General features: G+C 44.3%; 1 protein-coding gene across 1 annotated transcript in view; it reads right to left on the bottom strand.

Annotated features, from left to right (window-relative positions):
* Positions 1-11,775, bottom strand: part of LOC136610274 (A.superbus venom factor 1-like) — a 193,999-nt gene extending 182,224 nt beyond the window's left edge. The window contains exons 1-2 of the mRNA XM_066589506.1: positions 11,711-11,775; positions 8,167-8,353 (exon numbers count right to left, since the gene is read on the bottom strand). Coding sequence (XP_066445603.1) covers positions 8,167-8,353; positions 11,711-11,775 — 252 coding nt within the window. The remainder of the gene's footprint in view (positions 1-8,166; positions 8,354-11,710) is intronic.
* Between the last annotated feature and the right edge of the window lie 7,122 nt (positions 11,776-18,897).

The following is an 18,897-nucleotide window of genomic DNA, read 5'->3' as shown; positions in this document are numbered from 1 at the left end:
GTCAGAACGCATCTGTGGCGAGCCGCGGGAGGGGCCGATTTTTATACTCGGGTGACACCTGATCGTCCCAGCCACTCACTGCAGGGGGGTGGTATAGGGCTTGAACATCGCAGTGGGAAGTTGTAATGCCTTCCCTGTCTTTCAATTGGCCAGAAAAGCGCGCTAACGTCTCAGAGATGAAAGTGAAAGTAACCCGAACATCGCGTGGTACTCGTTACGAGTAACGAGCATCTCGAACACGCTAATACTCGAACGAGTATCAAGCTCGGACGAGTACGTTCGCTCATCTCTAGTCGTGATGACTCACGCGCTTCCTTGTGCTGAAAGGTCCTGAAAGCATATTGGGAACCGATGTGATGGGACCCTTGGGATGTTGTATCAAACTTCACCCGTCCGGTGAGGCTCTTATACACCCGGGGTCTGAAAGTCACCCGACCTTCTGTCGGATGGCAGCAGACCTAGCGACACCTCTCCCTGTCCTCACTTTTACGCACGCAGAGGAACAAGCTCTTAGTGTCGTTCCTTCGAGCCTTTGGGCTACCAGTCAGACGGACCTCGGCAGACTGTCAGTCCCACCGGTAATGGTTTACCTAAAGGAAGGGGGAAAAGCCCCCTTGGTCTGTCAGTACCCCCTGGCACATGTCTAGGAAGATGCAATTGCAGACACTGTCACTTCTTTATGTCAACTTAAAGCCCTTAAGGAATGTGTCTCCCCAGCCAATACCCCTTTGTTCCCCGTTAAGAGAAAGAGTATAAAGGGCCAGCCAGACTGTCAGTATTTGTTTGCATTTATTTTCAGAGGAAAGCAGTACTGTTGGACAGTGCTGCCACAGGGGGCACTGAATAGCCCAAACCCAGTTCACCAGATGCATGAAGCTGGTATTAGACGCCTGGCCAATTCCCGAGGGCACCACCCTCTTGTAATATGTTGATGACTTACTTTTGTGTGCTCCTGACCCAAATAGTTGCCTCAATGCATCACTAAGCCTTTTGTGTTTCCTCCATCAGAGTAGAATGGCTGCAAAGCCAGCAAAGACAAACTTCAGTTCTGCAAGTCCCACGTAGTGTTCCTGGGCCACTGCCTAGGTCCAGGTACCAAACACCTGACGCCGGAATGCACGAAGGTGGTAAGTGACATGCAACTTCCCACCTCCCATGCTCAGTTGCGTACCTTCTTGGGACTGGTCTCATACTGTCGGCCATGGATACGCTCTGCCTCCATGACCATGCAGCCTCTGTACGACTGTTTGGGTTCACGGCCATTTGCCCTGACCCCGCGGGCTAAATCAGCCTTTCATCAGCTGAAAGTACAGATAACCAGTGCACCTGCACTGGGGCTGCCAGACTATGACAAACCCTTCCAAATGTACGTCACTGAGATGGCGGGACACGCCAAAAGAAGTTTTGTTTGGCTCTGTGCCAAGATTGGGGCTGTATCATCCACAGGCCCTACAGCAGGGCTATGGCACAGTAACTGAATATGTAAAGCACCTGTGTGACCAACTAAAAGTAACAAAGAATCTAGTCTTTTCTTCCATTCCAGACCCAGACAACTTAGAGGGATCCCACTCTCTGCAACCTGGAGACTGGGTGGTTGTAAAGAGGCATGTCTGGAAATCCCTAGGGCCCAGATTCGAGGGGCCCTATCAAGTCCTGCTGACCACACCTACTTCTGTGAAAGTTGAAGGAACTGTTGCTTGTTTCGGAACTAATGAGACTTTTCATGCCCTGCTTTGCCCCCCCTATGAGAAGGAAAATGAAGGACATTTTGTTTATTGTTGGACTTTTTGGACTCCTCACTCCATGCTTCGCCCCTATGAGAGGGTGCAAAATGACAATGCCCAGAACCACTTTGTTAGACACCACCAAATACTGATAGATGGACTAAACACCTCACAGGTGAAGGACTGTTGGACTTGCACACACGCACCTGGTGCCACTAGTCTTCTTTTCCTGGTTGTTCCTGTTTCGCCGAAAGAATTACTTGCATGGACAAATGAAAACTCAGAAACCAGGGTTAGCTGGTGGGGTAACACATTTAGTTTTTGAACCCTGCCAATTGTTTCTCTAGTTTAGGAGGTTGGTTTATGGGAATCCTACAAAGTATACTTCAAATGGTAATGATTTTGCTCGTCATATATGTTGCTTTAAAGTTAATCATGTCTTTTATCACACATTGTAGTGAAAAGGCTTTTGCTAAACTTTAACCCAGATGGACTTCGGGACCACCACATGACTCGAGGGAATCTGGCAGGAGCTGGCACCACTCGGGTGAACGTACCTAGCATGATGGTGGACCCAATGTCCAAATGGGGGAATTTGAGGGGTTAATTCTAGTTTTCCCTTTTACCTTGAATAAATAAGAGAAAAAAAGGTTTTAATTTCTTTGTCTGAAATATTATCTTTCTGTATTTCTTTATGTTCTTGTTCTCACACGAGTTCTTATCTATCCTCCCTTTTTCTTCCCTTCTGGGAAAGTATCCTTGAATACTTTTTACTTTGATAAACTGATCATAATATGTTGATGTACTGTCCTGGGAAACCGGGTGTCTTTGAAAGGAGTATTATTAATTGTCTTCTCCAGATGTCCAGCGACCTTGGAGATGCGCTGTGATTAAATCTTATATGAAAAATTTTCCCTTTATATTCTGTATCTTGCAAATAAACTTCACTTCGCTTCTAGGCATCGCATGTCATATGTGGTTGTCCATTTGCGTCATCTATGAGTACTCATATCTAAGACTAATTCGGACTAATGAGTACTCATATCTAAGACTAATTCGGACTAATTTTGGGACGTCTAGAACCAATTAATTGAATTTACATTCATTCCTATAGAAACAATGTCCTCAACTAACATTGATTTCTACTAAAGTCCATTGCTTCCAGACGGATTAATGACGTTAGTTGAAGTTCTATTGTGTGTGTGTGTGTGTGTGTGTGTGTATGTGCATTTTATGTCACACTTTGGCTCTGAATAGCAATTTTGTCTACACATCTATTAGTTGTCAATTGCATACAATTATATAATGATGTGCTCAGATTCTATTTGGCAGTCCTATAGAGATGAATGGAACAGCAGTATGTATGCTCGGCTGCTGCTCAATTCATATGGGGGGACATGCAGCCCTGTTCTTGTGATTGGTGGGGAGGGATCCAAGCAGTCGGACCCTCATCGATCAGGCATTTGTCCCCATCCTGTGGATAGTTAAAAAGTTTACATCTTGGAACAGCCCATTTAAGACCAAAACTGGAAAGGTCCTTACAAAGTTGTGAGGGGTTAATTCTAGTTTTACCTTTTACCTTGAATAAATAAAAGAAAAATAAGTTTTAATTTCTCTGTCTGAAATATTATCTTTCTGTATTTCTTTATGTTCTTGTTCTCACACGAGTTCTTATCTATCCTCCCTTTTTCTTCCCTTCTGGGAAAGTATCCTTGAATACTTTTTACTTTGATAAACTGATCATAATATGTTGATGTACTGTCCTGGGAAACCGGGTGTCTTTGAAAGGAGTATTATTAATTGTCTTCTCCAGATGTCCAGCGACCTTGGAGATGCGCTGTGATTAAATCTTATATGAAAAATTTTCCCTTTATATTCTGTATCTTGCAAATAAACTTCACTTCGCTTCTAGGCATCGCATGTCATATGTGGTTGTCCATTTGCGTCATCTATGAGTACTCATATCTAAGACTAATTCGGACTAATGAGTACTCATATCTAAGACTAATTCGGACTAATTTTGGAACGTCTAGAACCAATTAATTGAATTTACATTCATTCCTATAGAAACAATGTCCTCAACTAACATTGATTTCTACTAAAGTCCATTGCTTCCAGACGGATTAATGACGTTAGTTGAAGTTCTATTGTGTGTGTGTGTGTGTGTGTGTGTATGTGCATTTTATGTCACACTTTGGCTCTTAATAGCAATTTTGTCTACACATCTATTAGTTGTCAATTGCATACAATTATATAATGATGTGCTCAGATTCTATTTGGCAGTCCTATAGAGATGAATGGAACAGCAGTATGTATGCTCGGCTGCTGCTCAATTCATATGGGGGGACATGCAGCCCTGTTCTTGTGATTGGTGGGGAGGGATCCAAGCAGTCGGACCCTCATCGATCAGGCATTTGTCCCCATCCTGTGGATAGTTAAAATGTTTACATCTTGGAACAGCCCATTTAAGACCAAAACTGGAAAGGTCCTTACAAAGTTGTGAGGGGTTAATTCTAGTTTTACCTTTTACCTTGAATAAATAAAAGAAAAATAAGTTTTAATTTCTCTGTCTGAAATATTATCTTTCTGTATTTCTTTATGTTCTTGTTCTCACACGAGTTCTTATCTATCCTCCCTTTTTCTTCCCTTCTGGGAAAGTATCCTTGAATACTTTTTACTTTGATAAACTGATCATAATATGTTGATGTACTGTCCTGGGAAACCGGGTGTCTTTGAAAGGAGTATTATTAATTGTCTTCTCCAGATGTCCAGCGACCTTGGAGATGCGCTGTGATTAAATCTTATATGAGAAATTTTCCCTTTATATTCTGCATCTTGCAAATAAACTTCACTTCGCTTCTAGGCATCGCATGTCATATATGGTTGTCCATTTGCGTCGTCTATGAGTACTCATATCTAAGACTAATTCGGAAGCAGACAGCATCAGCTGAACGGTCTGATCAAAGACCCCCCTAACAAAGTTAAGCCCTCATTTAAACTAGCGTTGTTTTCGCAAAGAACGTGCTTCTACAGGAACCAATATGTTCCCGTAGAAACTTTCACATGAGAGAATGTTAGGCGCGCTGAATTGGTGCACCTAACAAAAGTTAGGACATACGAGTGTCAGTGTGTGAAAAAATAGGACATGTCCTATGTTTGGTGCGAGCTGCGCAGAAGTTTCCATTCTAAGTTTATGGAAACTCCTGCGCAGAAAAAGATTCCCTACTGCTTACAGCAGGACATTTACAACCTGCTGCCTAGAAGCACATTTTAAATGTCCTGCTGTAAACTCCTGTTAGTCTCCATGGGGATGAGGGGACTCCCCGAGGGTTCGCTTAATCCCCCTGGGGACTAACAGGAATTTACAATAGAACATTTAAAATGTGCTTCTGAGCAGCACATTTTAAATGTCCTGGGCAATTCCCCAGCAGCAGGGGGCAATAGGGGACTGCCTCCACCTCTATTCACAAGAGATTTCACTATAGGAGGAGAGAAAGGGAGGTGGGGTTACAGGGCTTTCCCTGAAGGTTTCCCAGAGAGAGTGGGAGAAGGGCCAGGGCTAGAGGGATCCACCATCTAGCCCTGCCCCTCTTGCCCTGCCCCCTTTATATTTGCTATAGGGAATCTCTGTGAGAAGCTCTATAGCCCAGTCCATTCTCTCTGCGCTCTGCAATCCCCAGAGCAGGGAGAGAAGTTGAGCTAGGGGGAATTAACGCATAGCAGGAAGAGACAGAGTGGGGCTATGGGTTAATCCCCCATAGCCCCACTCTCTCCCTACTATGGGGAAACCCCGAAGTGCTGCAAGGCTTCTTCTCTCACTCCTCCTAGAGCAGCTGTGCTTTTTGAATCACTGCTGCTCCAGTGAGTAGCTGCCTGTTCCTGCGAGTTTTAACACAGGATAGGCGCAAATTTTTTTGTGCACCTATACTGCACTAAAACAACGCTCATGTGAATGAGGCCTTTATGTAAGTTAAATGTGAATATAAATTTGGTTCCACTAAAATTTAAAGTAGAAAAAAATTCCTTTATTCAATAAAAATTATTTTAGTAAGTTATACAACTTAAAAAAGTAATTTCCAAAATACATAACACAACGTTATCCTCATCTGCTTAGTAGGTAATATTTACCTTGAAGGTTTTCAGGTGCTCAGGATGACCGTGAGTTAAACAGCTTAAGTAGCAACAAAGGAAAAGCCGTCTCCTTAAAAACACTATCTTTTTAAAAAAAAATGTATTCCATAAAATTACAAATGGTAGGTGCCGTGTGACAGTATGTCCACAACTCAGACCTGTTTCTAAAGACATTTCTTTCTTGAACACACAAACAATAATATTTTTTTCCTTCTTCCTTAATTTCCTTTTACTTTTTTCCTTTTCCATTTCTCTTCTCTTTAATAAATATATAGCAAATCATTTTTAAAATGTAAACCCGCTGGTAGGCGAGCCCCCAACTCTAATACCCAGAAAGCCTCTCTGCTGAGGACAAACTTTCTCCAATCCCCTCCTCTGAAAGTTTTTTTTTTTTACTGCTTCAACCCCACATAATCTGAGTGCGGCCTGTATAGATTTTATTATAATTAGTGCAAAATATATTGTAAATTAAAATTCCTATCACAATGGATGACACTTTTAATAATAAACTCAGATTTTAGATAAGGGAAAAACGATTGTTTCACAGTTTTAAAATTCCTAATATCAGCTGTTAAAAACTCCAGTCTGTTCTCTGCCTTAGTTTTAACTGCCTTATCCTCCAACAAGACATTCCTATCCATATTATTAACCCTTTTTGTAGCTCTATTCAACATCCAATCTTTTGCATCCTGATCTTTTAGTCGCTTCACAGAGGCGTAACTTGAAGCTGCTGGGCCCCAATGCAAAACCTGTAACAGGGCCCCAACTATAAGGCTTTATTCATCATACTGGGCTCCTTCTAGGTAAAGGAGAGGCTCCTGGGCCCGGGTGCAACCGCATCCCCTATAGTTACACCAGTGGTCGCCTGCATATATCAGCTTCAGCAACTGTATAACCCTTTTGTTTGGGAACACGTACGCTTGGCTCTAATTCTCCCACAGGTATCTTTTTAACGATCTGAGATGGGGGACAACTTTTAGCTTCTAGAATAGTGTTACCTGCAGTACTTTTCATAAAAAAGGAAGTTTCCACTGTAAAGTCTTACACCGCTATTTAGCCGCAATAAAACGTCGTCCGAAAATCGTGACCATTTGAAGCATTAGATTCAATGTATTCATTCAGATGAGCGATCAGACGGAAAAAAAATAGTACATAAGCAAACTAAATCAGCGACCGAATTTTGATTTTGCCGGAAAAGATAGGTCTTGTCCTATCTTTCGACCAATATATTTTGGAGGCTCACATAGGCTCCTATGGGACCTGCTAAAAGAGGGAGGGAGTTTAGCTGCGCCCAACGCTGGGAAAAGATGTTGGGTGCCACTATTTAGGCATTAGCAGTAATTACGAGGATTTATGCTCGAGGGATTTCCAAACAGCAGCCTGATCTTCCTGCAATATGTCACACCCGGGCCGTGTGAATGGACGAGAAATCGCTAATTAAGCTCAGGACTTGATCACAGCTATTCTTTATTCACGCAATTTACAACCGCGTTCTGCCAAGTGTAAAAACACATACGCTCGTGTGAAAGAGCCCTAAAAGTGTTTTTATTCACATAGCAAGTGAGATCAAGAAAGGATAAAGTAACATTATTTTACTGACTGGTAAACTTTACTAAGTTATATTGATTATCATTGAGATAATATACAAAATCCCATGCGGACGCCTCAGTGCGATCCCGTATAATAATGATATTGTCTCTGAAGCATGCGTACTACACTCTGAGCTTTATATGTGTTACAATGAGCCATCATCAGATTAGCTATCATAGGGGAGAATTTTGACCCCATGTGGGCCCCGTTATCTGTAGGGAATTGTTTTTCCCATATCTACCTATCCTAATACAGGGAAAAAAGATTTTCTGTATATTTATTAAAAAGAAGAGAACTGGAAAGAGGAAAGAAGGAAAGACACGAAAAAAAATAGGGGGGTGGGAGGGGGGGTTGGCTGTTGCAATTAAACTTGTGGAAATGTGCACTTATGATTTAAATGTATGATTGGTCTGTAATTGATTTTAATTGGAAGTCCCATGTCAGTTTGTTAGCTGTGAAGAAGAAAGAAGTGTCTTTTGAAACACGTCTGAGCGCAGACCTGATGTCACACGGTACCCAGCATTTGTAATTTTACGGATTTTTTAAAATAAAAGAATAAAGAAGTGTTTTTAGGGAGCCGGCTTAATTGTAACATAAAAAATACCCCGCGGTATAGGTGGGAGTCTTCCAGTGATGTAGGACGTATACAGGGATCATGTTTATTGTAAGCACCACCAGCTAGTAATGAATCCTACAAGTTTGCTACATGTGGATGACTTACCTCTATTGTAGTGGTTCCCAAGAAATCATTGTTACTGTTGACAGAGATCTTGCCTTGAGCAAACAATCGTTTCTTCTGTGGAGAATCTTGGACTTTAATTTTGGCCTCAAATCCAGTGTTGTGTCCATCCAGTACTATGGTTTCCTTAGTGTCGGCACGTAGGATGCCAGGAGTAATCAAAGTGCATCTGTTCAGAGGAGACAAAACTGTAAGCTGGTGCGCCGAAAGGAAACACTAAAAATAAGACCTGGAGGGGTCTCTAGAAATAAAGGGAAACTTTACAACGTGCAGATTTGACGCAGAGTTGATGTTAGTTTATTGTAGTGGTTGGTTGGTTTAGAAAACTAATTGTCATATATAAGATTATGGAGATTTAGCATGTGACTTTTTATAAATTTGATGTGAATCTCCAACAATTTTTTTCTACTTACTGTAGATTGATTCCATTGTGATTTAGGACGGCTGCACACGGGCGGATTTACGCCGCGTAGAACGGCGTAGTACAGCGGAAAGTACGGCACAATGCTCACGATGCGGAATTCCACTGCAGAATTCCGCACCGTTAAATCACCCATCCTCACCCGCGGCAGGCTCTATTTTCCGCAGGCGTACACGCGGATGGCTTCCATTGCAGTCAATGAAAGCCATCCGTCACGCTATCTTCCGCTGTAGCACAGCAGAAGATGGCGTGAAACCGCTTCCCTGCCTACCGCGTCATATGGTGCAGCCGGCGCATCATGTGACGCTGTGGGCGTGTCACATGATGGGACCGGCGCGTCACGCGCTCTATTGCGCATGCGCGCCGAAGCTTCATTCGGGACGTCGGGCGGCAGATCCGGAGGTAACTATGGGGTCTTTAGGGGGTGCCGCGACAAGCTCCGCTGCGGAATTCTGCTTGCGGAGCCCGTCACAGCTGTGTGAAGCCAGCCTTAATGAGATTTTAGTTATAGTGGTGCTAGCGATTGGTTTAGGTTTAGTCAACTTTTTTGAAAAAATGTAAAACACATGGTTCCCAAATTAGAATTCAGTTAGGGGTCTCTCCTTTCAGGGTCCAACCAACAGATAACCCCCAATTTGTAATCTAAGCTGGACTTTTCAATGAATGGCAGTCACATCACTTTCCATCCAGGGTTTCATGTGAATCCACATAAATGGGAAACCTGGACGGAAGCGAAAGCTGATGTTACATCGGCCAATGACGTGCTGGACCTGCACCTGCAGATATGCACAAATAATAGCCCACCATGCTAAGCATATAGTAGGGAAACGGGAAGCCTTTCCCTAAATACATGACGAGAGAGCCCTGCCTAAAAAGGCAGACTGATCGCTCCAAAAGGTGTGGTCCCGCACTCGTTCCTGGGACCTCAGTAACCCTACTTAGCCAACAAAATAAAGGACAAGAAAACCCAGAAAACAAAAACAAAATGACAAACAGTCCTCTGTTAACGTCACAGCTGAAACAACGTTGTCCATGGGAGCCACTTACTGACAGCCCAGACAGATACACAGTATCCTAGCTCTGTATCAACCCAGGTATTTAGCCAGCTAATCACCCACGGATGTGACCACATTACATCACACCTACTGAGCTAAAAGGGACAGAGCCAAATCTAAAACCCGTACCGGACTTCGTCAACTCAGCAGCAATCTCAGCACTACTGCAAGAGCTGAGTATGAATACCACATACTGCAGTCACGTTTTTTCAATCTTGTAAAAACCCCTTTAACCTCTTTATACACTGTGACATACCGCCCATGTACGTCATGGAATGCCTTGTCCAAAGACTCCATGTTTGTCTTGGCATTGCAAAAGCTGTAGCCATGGATCAACAATAAGTTGGTGGTGACTTACTGCCGGGCTTCCTCTATTATTTTTGAGAAACCTCTGATAACAGCCACTTTATAACATTTAAATGATATGGGGCTTGCAAAGGAAGGAGGCTCATATCACTCCAATGGCACCCACAACACAAATATAGGATGCTAATTGTTTTCCATGGCAGTAGAAGGCTTGATCAAGACCGCTAGGTCTGGAAGAGGCACCAACCTATAGGGCCATGCCAAATTGTACTTTCAAGACTAACAATGGGGAAAAAACGGTAAAATTAAAGGGGTTGTCTCATGAAATCAAGTGGGGTTATATACTTCTGTATGGCCATATTAATGCACTTTGTAATGTACATCGTGCATTAATTATGAGCCATACAGAAGTTATTCACTTACCTGCTCTGTTGCTAGCGTTCCCGTCGCCATGGATCCGTCTAAATTCGCCGTCTTCTGGCGATTGCGCTGTGCGGTCTTCTGCCTGGTGAATGGGGCCGCTCGTGCCGGAGAGCTGGTCCTCGTAGCTCCGCCCCATCACGTGTGCCGATTCCAGCCAATCAGGAGGCTGGAATCGGCAATGGACCGCACAGAGCCCACGGTGCACCATGGGAGAAGACCCGCGGTGCATCGTGGGTGAAGATCCCAGCAGCCATCTTGGTAAGGTAAGTAAGAAGTCGCCGCAGAGCGGGGATTCGGGTAAGTACTAAACGTTTTTTTTTTTAACCCATCCCTTGTGTTTGTCTAGCGCCGACCGGGGGGCCTATTGAATAAAAAAAAAACCTGTTTCGGCGTGAGACAACCCCTTTAAGATCAATATAGTGTGACAGAACCCCCCCCCATCCCCCAAAGAAATTAAAGTTTGGTACTGCCGCACTCATAATAACCCCTAGAATAAAGTTAAGTTAGTCAATACAGAGAAAGAAATGTGCAGTTTAGTTTCTATTCTCCTCTCTAAGAATTACAAAAAAATGTATCCCAAAAGGTTACCAATCAAAACTACATTTTGTCAAGTAAAAGCAAGCCGACACGTAACTCTATCAGTAGAAAAGTAAAAGGGCTGTTGCACTTGGTGAGAAGCAACATAAAAAAATATATGTTTGACGTGCTATGATGAACCAACGGTTGTAAAGCATTAGGAAACTACCCATACTTCATTTACCATATACATGGTGATCCATAGAATAAAAGTACAATAATTTGCTTCTTACGTTGCATGGTGAATTGCCCAGCAGTGGAGGCCATTGCCGTTATTTATACACCCCCCCCCCCCCCGCCTAAAAAAGTTAGTAAAAGTTAATCAACAAGTTCTTTTTACCGCTAAATACAAAAAGCAATGGCAGAATTGCTGTCATTTTTCCTTGCCCGCCCGCCAGAAAAGTAGAAAAAAAGTTCAACAAGCTGAATGCAATATTAGTGCTATTGGAAATTACAACTTGGCTTGTAAAAAACAAGCCACATATGGCTACCTCAATGGAATAAAAAAAAAGATATAGCTCTCTGCATGTGCTGACACAAAAAGAAAAAATCCCCATGGGCCTTAATGCCAAAATAGGCGTGATACTTAGAGGACTGCGGTCGGTTCTTCAGGGATGACATTTTCACACTGTAACTTGAATCTTTTTTCTTATCCATTTCAGAAGGTTCTCTTGTTCTTCTCTTTCTGGAGATTTGAGCATTGATAAGATGTTCAGTTGACACGTAATAATTAAAAACTACTCACGGTGTTTGGGCGTAGGACCCAATGAGACCGGACAGCAGTAGAAGACACACCACCCTCCGCTCCATGATGCCATTAGAAACTATGCAGTGAAGGTGGGAATTTATAAGGTATCTTGACTTCCTGGTAGCATTGTCCACATAGTCCTTCATTAAATAAAGTGATGTGTGGGGTTTCAGTTGGCAGCTGCTGTATACTAAGAACCAAGCTTGCAATGGCTTTTTGTTTACAAAGTTTATACAATGGAATGAAAAGTGAAATGACATGACCGTAATGAAGCAGAACCAAGCTTTGTACTCCACATTCTTTAGTGGGCACTCGAGTAGGGATGTCATTGTCTACCTGGAGTAGAGGAAGTAAATGATGCTGGTGTCTAATTCAACTGTGCAATACATACTTTGTGAAGAAGTTTTGCATAACTGTAGAATAAGTATTATCATGACCTGTTAACCTTTTATTGACTGCAATTGGAGCAGCCCTTCACCCTTTTGGGATACATATAATGCATGATAGAAGTTTTATTAATTTTTGGGGGGATTCATCAATTCTGCCATATTTTTATGGTATTCACTATTGGGTATTAATGATATGATGACCTTTTTCTAAGTATGATTATGGTAATAACAAAATTATATACACTCCTGGACAAAAGTCTTTGGGCACCATGAACACTTACAGTGTAAAGTCACCCTTCAGGGCTGCACAAACAAAGATGGCAGCACCACTTCATTGACTACTTAATGCACACTGTGCAATAGTATGCATTGGTGGTCTATAACAGTACATGCTGATCTGACTGGTCAGCACTGCTAACTTGGGCAACACTGGTCAATCAAAGCATGTGTAGTATTTTAGATCCATAATGCATACTAATGCACAGTGTGCATCAGGTAGTTAGAGAACGGTTCGGCCATCTTTGTTCACCCAATATCGGACGGTCGCTTTAAAGGCAAAAACAATCAAGAACATTCTATTTATTCATGGAGTAGAAGAAACAAAACAAAAAACATTGCCATTTCATATTCTTACAATGGAAAAAAATCTAACTTTATTTTCATCAGATAAATCGTTAGTTCTAATTGCTTCCAAGAGGCTTGTAATATATTCCAGAGGCATTTATGAGAGGCTGGTCACTGTTTCCTCACTTCATGGTCGATTTTTTCCCACAGAAGTTCGATTGGGTTTAGATCTGGTGATTGTGGTGGCCATTCCATTATTTTCAGGTTACACTCTTCCTCTTCCTTCACCAGGTAGTTTTTGCAAAACTTTGGTCTGTGCTTTGGGTCATTATGTAGGTGCATAATAAATTCCTGGCTGATCAGTTTTTCCTGCTGGGACTGTGTGACGAACAAGGATTTTATGGTACCCTTTCTGTTCAAAGATTTCATTGATTCAAACAGTGTACTCCCTCCACCATAAGGAAATATCCCCCAAACCAATGCAGATCTTCCATCATGTTTACAGTTGGTGTAATGCAGTTGGTCATTGTCTTTTCATTCTCTAAGTGTTGTGCATATATTATTCTTTTGCTCTCAACGCCACAACTTTTTTTTGAATCTTCAACAGTCCATTTCTTGTATTTCTGGACCCTTTGCAGTCTTTTCTGTTTCTTTATTGCCTTAAGAAGTGGTTTTCGCACATTACTGAAGAAGCCACCTGATCTAAGTCTCCTCTCCGTAGCCTCCCTCTTCATAGTTTCTCTTAGTTAGTCCCAGTTTCACAAAAAAGCTTGATGGTGTTTGTAACAGTGGTCCTTGGGATCCTTAGTTTTGAGGCAATGTCATGAATGGAAATACCATCTTTGTTGTGGTACTTATACATTGACTAGCTGATATACCCGGCTTCGCCCGAGTTAATTTGGTACTGGTGTTTATCTGGTGTTCACACAGAAAATCTTATGAAGTCGTGGTTACTTTAGAGATACCGAGGAAAAACATATGTTCACCATTTTGCATAGTTCTCTGCGTTATCCAGGAAACACCACGGGAGGTAACCATGCGACGTTTCATTTATATAAAATGACATCAGGAAGTGAGAGAATTAGATTTCGTACGTAAAATGTGGATGCCAATTCTTTTGCACTTAGAATTGAACAATCGAGTTGGGACCCATTAACTTTTCCTATTTATGACATAATCAATGCTCATGCCAAATTTCAAGTTCCTCTGACATCGGGAAGTGAGAGAATTACATTCCGTACGTAAAATTTGGACGCTAATTCTTTTGCACTTAGAATTGAATAATCGAGTTGTGACCCATTAACTTTTCCTATGTATGACATAATAATCAATGCCCGTGCTAAATTTCAACTAAGAAAATTAGATTACATATGTAAAATTTGGACGCTAATTCTTTTGCACATAGAATTGAATAATCGAGTTGGAACCCATTAACTTTTCCAATATATGACACAATCAATGTCCGTGCCAAATTTCACGTTACTATGACACCTGGAAGTGAGAGAATAAGATTCCATATGTAAAATTTGGACGCTAATTCTTTTGCGCTTAGAATTGAATAATCGAGTTGGGACCTATTAACTTTTCCTATTTATGACATTATCAATGCTCATGCCAAATTTCATCTTTCTACGACATCGGGAAGTGAGAGAATTAGATCCCGTACGTAAAATTTGGACGCTAATTTTTTTGCGCTAGAATTGAATAATCGAGTTGGGACCCATTAGCTTTTCCTATTTATGACATGTTTGTATGACACCGGAAAGTGAGAGAATTAGATTCCGTACGTAAAATTTGGATGCTAATTCTTTTGCGCATAGAATTGAATAATGGAGTTGGGACTAGAGATGAGCGAACACCAAAATGTTCGGGTGTTCGTTATTCGTAACGAACTTCCCGTGATGCTCGAGGGTTCGTTTCGAACAACGAACCCCATTGAAGTCAATGGGCGACCAGAACATTTTTGTATTTCGCCGATGCTCGCTAAGGTTTTCATGTGTGAAAATCTGGGCAATTCAGGAAAGTGATGGGAATGACACAGTGACGGATAGGGCAGGCGAGGGGCTACATGTTGGGCTGCATCCTAAGTTCACAGGTCCCACTATTAAGCCACAATAGCGGCAAGAGTGGGCCCCCCCCCCTCCCAACAACTTTTACTTCTGAAAAGCGCTCATTAGCATGGCATACCTTTGCTAAGCACCACACTACCTCCAACAAAGCACAATCACTGCCTGCATGACACTCCACTGACACTTCTCCTGAGTTACATGCTGCCCAACCGCACCCCCTCCCCCCCACAGCGCACACCAAACTGTCCCTGCGCAGCCTTCAGCTGCCCTTATGCCACACCACCCTCATGTCTATTTAGAAGTGCGTCTGCCACGACGAGGGACCGCAGGCACACACTGCACAGGGTTGGCACGGCTAGGTAGCGACCCTCTTTAATAGGGGCGGGGCGATAGCCCACAATGCTGTACAGAAGCAATGAGAAATACAATCCTGTGCCACCGCCATCAGGAGCTGCACACGTGGGCATAGCAATGGGGAACCTATGTGCCACACACTATTCATTCTGTCAAGGTGTCTGCATGCCCCAGTCAGACTGGTTATATGCACCTTAACAGTAACCGCGTTGGTGGTAATGTGGTGGTGACTGCGGACCTAGTACCACGGTTGTATTTTGTTGGTTTTCGGAATGTGGCCAGGATTAAGTGGGCCGTGGCGGGGGGATGGTGGGGGGGCTCTCTTGTAGTGTCGGTAAAGGTGAAATTCTTGGACTGCCACCAGACGAACCAATGCAAAGGCATTTGCCAACAATGTTTTCCCTGTTGGAGGAGGAGGGGGATGTTTTTGAGGCACTACGTGTCCTCTCCACGTGTCCGTGGTTATATGCACCTTAACAGTAACCGCGTTGGTGGTAATGTGGTGGTGACTGCGGACCTAGTACCACGGTTGTATTTTGTTGTTTTTCGGAATGTGGCCAGGATTAAGTGGGCCGTGGCGGGGGGATGGTGGGGGGGCTCTCTTGTAGTGTCGGTAAAGGTGAAATTCTTGGACTGCCACCAGACGAACCAATGCAAAGGCATTTGCCAACAATGTTTTCCCTGTTGGAGGAGGAGGGGGATGTTTTTGAGGCACTACGTGTCCTCTCCACGTGTCCGTGGTTATATGCACCTTAACAGTAACCGCGTTGGTGGTAATGTGGTGGTGACTGCGGACCTAGTACCACGGTTGTATTTTGTTGGTTTTCGGAATGTGGCCAGGATTAAGTGGGCCGTGGCGGGGGGATGGTGGGGGGGCTCTCTTGTAGTGTCGGTAAAGGTGAAATTCTTGGACTGCCACCAGACGAACCAATGCAAAGGCATTTGCCAACAATGTTTTCCCTGTTGGAGGAGGAGGGGGATGTTTTTGAGGCACTACGTGTCCTCTCCACGTGTCCGTGGTTATATGCACCTTAACAGTAACCGCGTTGGTGGTAATGTGGTGGTGACTGCGGACCTAGTACCACGGTTGTATTTTGTTGGTTTTCGGAATGTGGCCAGGATTAAGTGGGCCGTGGCGGGGGGATGGTGGGGGGGCTGTCTTGTAGTGTCGGTAAAGGTGAAATTCTTGGACTGCCACCAGACGAACCAATGCAAAGGCATTTGCCAACAATGTTTTCCCTGTTGGAGGAGGAGGGGGATGTTTTTGAGGCACTACGTGTCCTCTCCACGTGTCCGTGGTTATATGCACCTTAACAGTAACCGCGTTGGTGGTAATGTGGTGGTGACTGCGGACCTAGTACCACGGTTGTATTTTGTTGGTTTTCGGAATGTGGCCAGGATTAAGTGGGCCGTGGCGGGGGGATGGTGGGGGGGCTGTCTTGTAGTGTCGGTAAAGGTGAAATTCTTGGACTGCCACCAGACGAACCAATGCAAAGGCATTTGCCAACAATGTTTTCCCTGTTGGAGGAGGAGGGGGATGTTTTTGAGGCACTACGTGTCCTCTCCACGTGTCCGTTCCATGTAAGCAATAGTAGCACTCAAGACAGGCCCCAGTAACAATTCTGAAGCAGCAGTATAGCGGGAGCGCAGTCTTCGTTCCATGTAAGCAATAGTAGCACTCAAGACAGGCCCCAGTAACAATTCTGAAGCAGCAGTATAGCGGGAGCGCAGTCTTCGTTCCATGTAAGCAATAGTAGCACTCAAGACAGGCCCCAGTAACAATTCTGAAGCAGCAGTATAGCGGGAGCGCAGTCTTCGTTCCATGTAAGCAATAGTAGCACTCAAGACAGGCCCCAGTAACAATTCTGAAGCAGCAGTATAGCGGGAGCGCAGTCTTAGTTCCATGTAAGCAATAGTAGCACTCAAGACAGGCCCCAGTAACAATTCTGAAGCAGCAGTATAGCGGGAGCGCAGTCTTAGTTCCATTTCAGTAGCCTTAGTATAGCCAAGGCACAAGTGACATTTATGTAGCTAAAGTGTAGGCCAACCCCACACACCTTTCTGTACCATGAGTGCAGGCGAAGAACATAGAAATTACTATGATTACACTGTAGGTGAGGGCCCCAAAAAATTGGTGTACCAACAGTACAAATGTACCTCAGTAAAAATTGGCCATGCCCAACCAAGATGGCAGGTGAATCGCTTTGGTTAATGTGGCTTAAGTGGTAACTAGGCCTGGAGGCAGCCCAGTGTAACGAAAAATTGGTTCAAGTTAAAGTTCCAACGCTTTTAAGCTAATTGAAACTTATAAAAATTGTTCTGAAAAATTATTTGAGTGAGCCTTGTGGCCCTAAGAAAAATTGCCCGTTCAGCGTGATTACGTGAGGTTTCAGGAGGAGGAGCAGGAGGAGGAGGAGGAGGAATATTAGACACAGATTGATGAAGCAGAAATGTCCCCGTTTTGGATGGTGAGAGAGAACGTAGCTTCCATCCGCGGGTGCAGCCTACGTATTGCTTACGTATCGCTGCTGTCCGCTGGTGGAGAACAGAAGTCTGGGGAAATCCAGCCTTTGTTCATCTTGATGAGTGTTAGCCTGTCGGCACTGTCGGTTGACAAGCGGCTACGCTTATCTGTGATGATTCCCCCAGCCGCACTAAACACCCTTTCCGACAAGACGCTAGCCGCAGGACAAGCAAGCACCTCAAGGGCATACAGGGCTAGTTCAGGCCACGTGTCCAGCTTCGACACCCAGTAGTTGTAGGGGGCAGAGGCGTCACCAAGGATGGTCGTGCGATCCGCTACGTACTCCCTCACCATCCTTTTGCAGTGCTCCCACCGACTCAGCCGTGACTGGGGAGCGGTGACACAGTCTTGGTGGGGAGCCATAAAGCTGGCCAGGCCCTTAAAGACTGTTGCACTGCCTGGGATGTACATGCTGCTCGATCTACGCACATCCCCTGCAACATGGCCCTCGGAACTGCGCCTTCTGCCACTAGCGCTGTCGGCTGGGAATTTTACCATCAGCTTGTCCGCAAGGGTCCTGTGGTATAGCAACACTCTCGAACCCCTTTCCTCTTCGGGAATCAGAGTGGGCAGGTTCTCCTTATACCGTGGATCGAGCAGTGTGTACACCCAGTAATCCGTCGTGGCCAGAATGCGTGCAACGCGAGGGTCACGAGAAAGGCATCCTAACATGAAGTCAGCCATGTGTGCCAGGGTACCTGTACGCAACACATGGCTGTCTTCACTAGGAAGATCACTATCAGGATCCTCCTCCTCCTCCTCAGGCCATACACGCTGAAAGGATGACAGGCAATCAGCCGGTGTACCGTCAGCAGTGGCCCAAGCTGTCTCTTCCCCCTCCTCCTCATCCTCCTCATGCTCCTCCTCCTCCTCCTGTACGCGCTGAGAAATAGACAGGAGGGTGCCCTGACTATCCAGCGGCATACTGTCTTCCCCCGCCCCCGTTTCCGAGCGCAAAGCAGCTGCCTTTATGGTTTGCAGGGAATTTCTCAAGATGCATAGCAGAGGAATGGTGACGCTAATGATTGTAGCATCGCCGCTCACCACCTGGGTAGACTCCTCAAAATTACCAAGGACATGGCAGATGTCTGCCAACCAGGCCCACTCTTCTGAAAGGAATTGAGGAGGCTGACTCCCACTGCGCCGCCCATGTTGGAGTTGGTATTCGACTATAGCTCTACGTTGTTCATAGAGCCTGGCCAACATGTGGAGCGTAGAGTTCCACTGTGTGGGCACGTCGCACAGCAGTCGGTGCACTGGCAGCTTAAAGTGATGTTGCAGGGT

The sequence above is a fragment of the Eleutherodactylus coqui genome, chromosome 2 (genome assembly GCF_035609145.1).
Source record: "Eleutherodactylus coqui strain aEleCoq1 chromosome 2, aEleCoq1.hap1, whole genome shotgun sequence".
Classification (NCBI taxonomy): domain Eukaryota; kingdom Metazoa; phylum Chordata; class Amphibia; order Anura; family Eleutherodactylidae; genus Eleutherodactylus; species Eleutherodactylus coqui.
The sequence above is the reverse complement of the archived record's forward strand: the minus strand, read 5'-3'. Positions and strand labels throughout refer to the sequence as shown.